The sequence below is a fragment of the Oncorhynchus gorbuscha genome, linkage group LG26 (assembly GCF_021184085.1).
Source record: "Oncorhynchus gorbuscha isolate QuinsamMale2020 ecotype Even-year linkage group LG26, OgorEven_v1.0, whole genome shotgun sequence".
Taxonomy (NCBI): domain Eukaryota; kingdom Metazoa; phylum Chordata; class Actinopteri; order Salmoniformes; family Salmonidae; genus Oncorhynchus; species Oncorhynchus gorbuscha.
In genome coordinates this window covers 21649353-21653918 of record NC_060198.1, presented here as the reverse complement: position 1 = coordinate 21653918, position 4566 = coordinate 21649353, and the positions used below count along the sequence as shown (strand labels likewise).

Genomic DNA, 4566 nt, shown 5'->3' with positions numbered 1-4566 from the left:
CTTCTTTTTTTTGTTACATTACAAAGAAAAACTTTAATAAACAATGGCAACACTGCCATGTTGCACTGAGCCTTGCTGCAAATAATGTAGCAGAGGTAGCTTTGAAGAAGGAGGAGGTAGATGTGGTGGTTCTGTTTGGGGGGTGTGGAATGTAGGATCATCATAGCAGAGGGGTTGACCCAGGAGTGGCAACATGAGTGGGATAGAGAGCAGCGGGGAAGGCATTTTTTCTCTATCCAGAATTCTGTGAGTAGGGTCAGTAGGTGTACATGGGGAATGAAAGGGGGATAGAAAGGAGGGATGGGGTTCTGTTGACAAGGCTGAGGTTAGGCCACTGTTAGTGGGTCAACACACAGATGGGAAATGCGAGTTGTGGGGAGGTAGAGACTGTGAAGCATGTCCTGCAGGCAGTATGCTGAGGTTAGGATCACGTTTATATATATATATTATTATGTGTGTGTGTGTGTGTGTGTGTGTGTGTGTGTGTGTGTGTGTGTGTGTGTGTGTGTGTGTGTGTGTGTGTGTGTGTGTGTGTGTGTGTGTGTGTGTGTGTGTGTGTGTGTGTGTGTGTGTGTGTGTGTGTGTGTGTGTGTGTGTGTGTGTGTGTGAGTTGGGTTTAAATGAGAGGCAGAGCAAAAATATCAAGGAAGCTGTCGTTTCTCTATTCCATCGGCCTGCTACGGGTGTGAGGCTATTAAATATTTAAATGTGTAATTCGCACTCCGACCTGAGAAAGGTAGCAATAGGCAAGACAGGGTCTCGTCTGCTAGAAACGCACAAGAAGAAGAAGGAGAGTCTGGCACGAAAGAAGCGGTTGCTATGGCCGACATGTTTCCATATCAACAATAAATGGACCTAGCTTGTCGTGGTAAACTAGCCAGAGGTAAGTAGCCAGCTATTTAGCCAACTTGCTATCTATAATCAAGTATAATTCAAAGAAGAAAGTCTCATAACGGCGTGCAAAGTTTGCAACTCTTTTCATTAACTTGCAGCGTTGGTTGCAACTAAGAGAACGTTAGTGAGGAGGCAAGGCAACAACATACACAAGCCACAAGACAACTAGCTACAGTACAGTAACTAGCTAATGTTACTGTAGGCAGATGCCTAGTTAGGTAGCTACCTGTCAAAGTAATACCTAACGTTACACGTATACAGACTAACGTTACCAGCTAGCTAACGTTAGCTAGTCAACTCTGTGGGTAACCTTTCACCCATTTTTGATAATTGCCTAAATATGCATGACAATGTCATTCATGCATGTCACATTCCTAGCCATAGTGACCAACCCTGCAGTCACTACATTCATTGCTTGTGTTGTCATGGGTAGAAGTAAACTAATACGAAGTGAGCAGGACTAGGAGGGTCTCTTTAGTTCAGCCTCCTTTGCTCATGCCTACTGTAGTACTTGACAAACATTGTGGCAACATGTAGCTAACATTTTAACCTGCCAAATAAATACTAAGGCTATACTTCCATTCAAATGTGAGTCAGTTTTCTCTCCAGAAGGAGAAGGGAATGGCAGAGACAACAGAGAGCAAGAAGGAGGAGGCCGATTACAAGAGGCTCCACAGCTTCCCACTCATCAGGGTGAGACAGATCGTTTCGCTGCTGTGACACATATGTGGTTCACAAGTAGAGGCTGTGTGACCGTCGGTTTCGTGGAGTAAACGGTGAGTGTTGTAATGTATTGTTCTGATTTCTTCACAGCACACAGACATGCCAGAGGAGATGAGAGTGGAAACGATGGAACTGTGTGTCACAGCCTGTGAGAAGTTTGCCACCAATAATGAGGTCTGTCCGTCTGTCTATACACTGTGTGAAGTGCAGCTTGATTAGTACAGCACACTCACTATTGCTTTAATCCAACCAGTCACTTTTTAAAACCAGGCCTGTATGTAAATCCACCATCTCAGCCATTCTGGCATTGTGTCAGCCTGCCTCACCACTCATTCCAGCAAACCTGTGTGTCCATCTGGACTAGAACACTGGTTCTCTCTCTCTCCTTCTTTCCCTCTCTCCTCCTGCCCTCTGTATTTTACCCCCTCCATCACTTCCTCTCCTCTCTCATAGGCCCAATTCCAAATGGATCCTTCATCCCTATCAATGGATAAGTATTCAGTTTCAGCCATATTGCTGACTTCTATCCTTTACTCTCAAATCCACAAGGCGGTGTTGACAAGGGCTTATGGATAGGAGCCAGGGATTTGGTTTGGTTTCTGTATCTTCTCTAACCTCTCTCTCTTTCCATTTCAGAATGCGGCGAAGATGATCAAAGAGTCGATGGATAAAAAGTTTGGCAGCTCGTGGCACGTGGTGATTGGTGAGGGCTTTGGCTTCGAGGTGACACACGAGGTCAAGAACCTGCTCTACATGTTCTTTGGAGGCAGCCTGGCCGTGTGTGTGTGGAAGTGTGCTTAGCACACACACACAAACACACAGGCACACACACCCCTCCCACCCAGTCTGTCTCTACCTAACGAGTGTGTTGATATATTTATATACACATCCTGGATGATTCACCAATCTCTAAGCTTTGCAAAATGTTTCTTTGTTATTTACTGATTGTGTGTGTGTGTGTGTGTGTGTGTGTGTGTGTGTGTGTGTGTGTGTGTGTGTGTGTGTGTGTGTGTGTGTGTGTGTGTGTGTGTGTGTGTGTGTGTGTGTGTGTGTGTGTGTGTGTGTGTGTGTGTGTGTGTGTGTGTGTGTGTGTGTGCACCTGCCTGCCTGTGATGTCCCATACATCATTGATTGATTAGGCTGAGTCATAATTGATATATTGTATTCAATATCAGCATGTCACACTCTTGCCTTGTGTGTGCCCAAACAGTATGAAAATGACCAAGTTTTATCTGTATACAAATCTGATCATTTCTACAGAGCAGTGAGTTCACTGCATGAATGAGTCTGCTGTCTCCTACTATCCTACTGATGGAATTCAGTGGGGCTGAAACACTTGCACTCTCTTTCCCTATTACTTTCTGCTCTACTTCTTTAACTCGAGGCGGTGTGTGTGTGTTCTCATCAACATCTCATGCTCACCTTTGAAAAAAATGCATCCAGCTCTGTCTTTCCTCCATTCCGCTTGTAAGTTGGCACGCTGTCGTCGCGGTGGGCTGCCATGCCATCTGCTGAAAAAGATCCTTACACACAGTCTCTCTCATTGCTCTCAATTCACACTGTCTCTGTTTCTCCAATCCTCTCTCTCTGATTTTTTATCTCCTTTTATAGGAGTATACCTTTAGTCTTCACCTTTCAGACATGAGTTCCATAAGTCACCCCTGTCTGTGTCTCTACTCCTATAACTGATAAGATATCACAGGGACTTTTATATCCTCTCAATGTACATTAAATACTTGAATTTGAATGTGAAGATAGAATCTGATTTTGTAAATGATCATCATGGGCTTATTGTTGAAATAATAGTTATTTTCTGTCACGCCAATGTTATAAGATAGTCATGGATAGGTGTCGTTGTTCTGAATTTGTATCACAACTGATGATATTACATGAGCTATTCTGACTCCCATTGCAGTGCATTTCAATGCATATCAACTAGGCATACAGTCTCAATGCCACATAGAATCCTTTATGTTGTCAACCGTGGATGCAACCAGCTACCATAACACCGATGCATTGTATTGTTGTTTTCACTTCAACACGGTGTGTTTGCATACATTCATAAATTCATTGCACATGAAATTATTTCTGAAAGTGATAAAAATGTTTTAGTTTTTTCAAATCTTCCAATTGTGGATGTTGTTTGTTGAAAGTATGTGGACCGGGATTTATATATACAGTATGTCCCTAGTGTCTATTCACTATGAAGCAAACGGGATGAAATGGGGAGGGACCTACCTGAATTTGTCCAGTAAGAAACAGTTATTTTGGTTTTTCCGTTGCAAAACATTTGGCTATGGAGGTGTTGGAAAGACCAAAACCCTACAGAGTTCCCTTTTAATTAGCCACCATGCTAACACTAACCTTTAAAACGCGACAACCAACAGAGCAATCTGCCCTTTGATGTAATAGTTTCATATTAGAGAAGGCAATTTACTGCTAGGCCCTTGTTGGTCCTTCTTATCTATAGGCCAAGTTCTGAAGTAAATAGTTCTACATAGCAAGGCACTTAACCCTAATTGCTCATGTACAGTGCCTTGCGAAAGTATTCGGCCCCCTTGAACTTTGCGACCTTTTGCCACATTTCAGGCTTCAAACATAAAGATATAAAACTGTATTTTTTTCTGAAGAATCAACAACAAGTGGGACACAATCATGAAGTGGAACGACATTTATTGGATATTTCAAACTTTTTTAACAAATCAAAAACGGAATAATTGGGCGTGCAAAATTATTCAGCCCCCTTAAGTTAATACTTTGTAGCGCCACCTTTTGCTGCGATTACAGCTGTAAGTCGCTTGGGGTATGTCTCTATCAGTTTTGCACATCGAGAGACTGACATTTTTTCCCATTCCTCCTTGCAAAACAGCTCGAGCTCAGTGAGGTTGGATGGAGAGCATTTGTGAACAGCATTTGTGAACAGGTCTGGACTTTGACTTGGCCATTCTA

The 4566-nt window shown here is 42.9% G+C and overlaps 1 protein-coding gene across 3 annotated transcripts; it reads left to right on the top strand.

The window, feature by feature from the left end:
• The first annotated feature begins 738 nt into the window (after positions 1-738).
• On the top strand, positions 739-3743 carry LOC124015738 (dynein axonemal light chain 4-like). Of its 3 annotated transcripts, none has more exons than XM_046331184.1 (4): positions 739-883; positions 1504-1587; positions 1708-1791; positions 2254-3743. In XM_046331184.1, exons 2-4 carry the CDS (start codon positions 1516-1518, stop codon positions 2416-2418), a joined length of 321 nt encoding a protein of 106 aa, XP_046187140.1. In that variant the 5' UTR covers positions 739-883; positions 1504-1515; the 3' UTR covers positions 2419-3743. The 3 variants fall into 3 exon arrangements, with proteins under 3 accessions (XP_046187140.1, XP_046187137.1, XP_046187139.1); XM_046331181.1 differs by having other exon boundaries at positions 762-883; positions 1492-1587; XM_046331183.1 differs by having other exon boundaries at positions 770-883; positions 1488-1587.
• The last annotated feature ends 823 nt before the right edge of the window (positions 3744-4566 follow it).

Bases quoted from the DNA above. Each gene is read 5' to 3' on its own strand.
- LOC124015738 (XM_046331184.1), top strand. From the start codon at position 1,516: ATGGCAGAGACAACAGAGAGCAAGAAGGAGGAGGCCGATTACAAGAGG. The intron at 1,588-1,707 runs GTGAGACAGATC...ATTTCTTCACAG, and splicing joins ACAGCTTCCCACTCATCAGG to CACACAGACATGCCAGAGGA. The intron at 1,792-2,253 runs GTCTGTCCGTCT...TTTCCATTTCAG, and splicing joins AGTTTGCCACCAATAATGAG to AATGCGGCGAAGATGATCAA.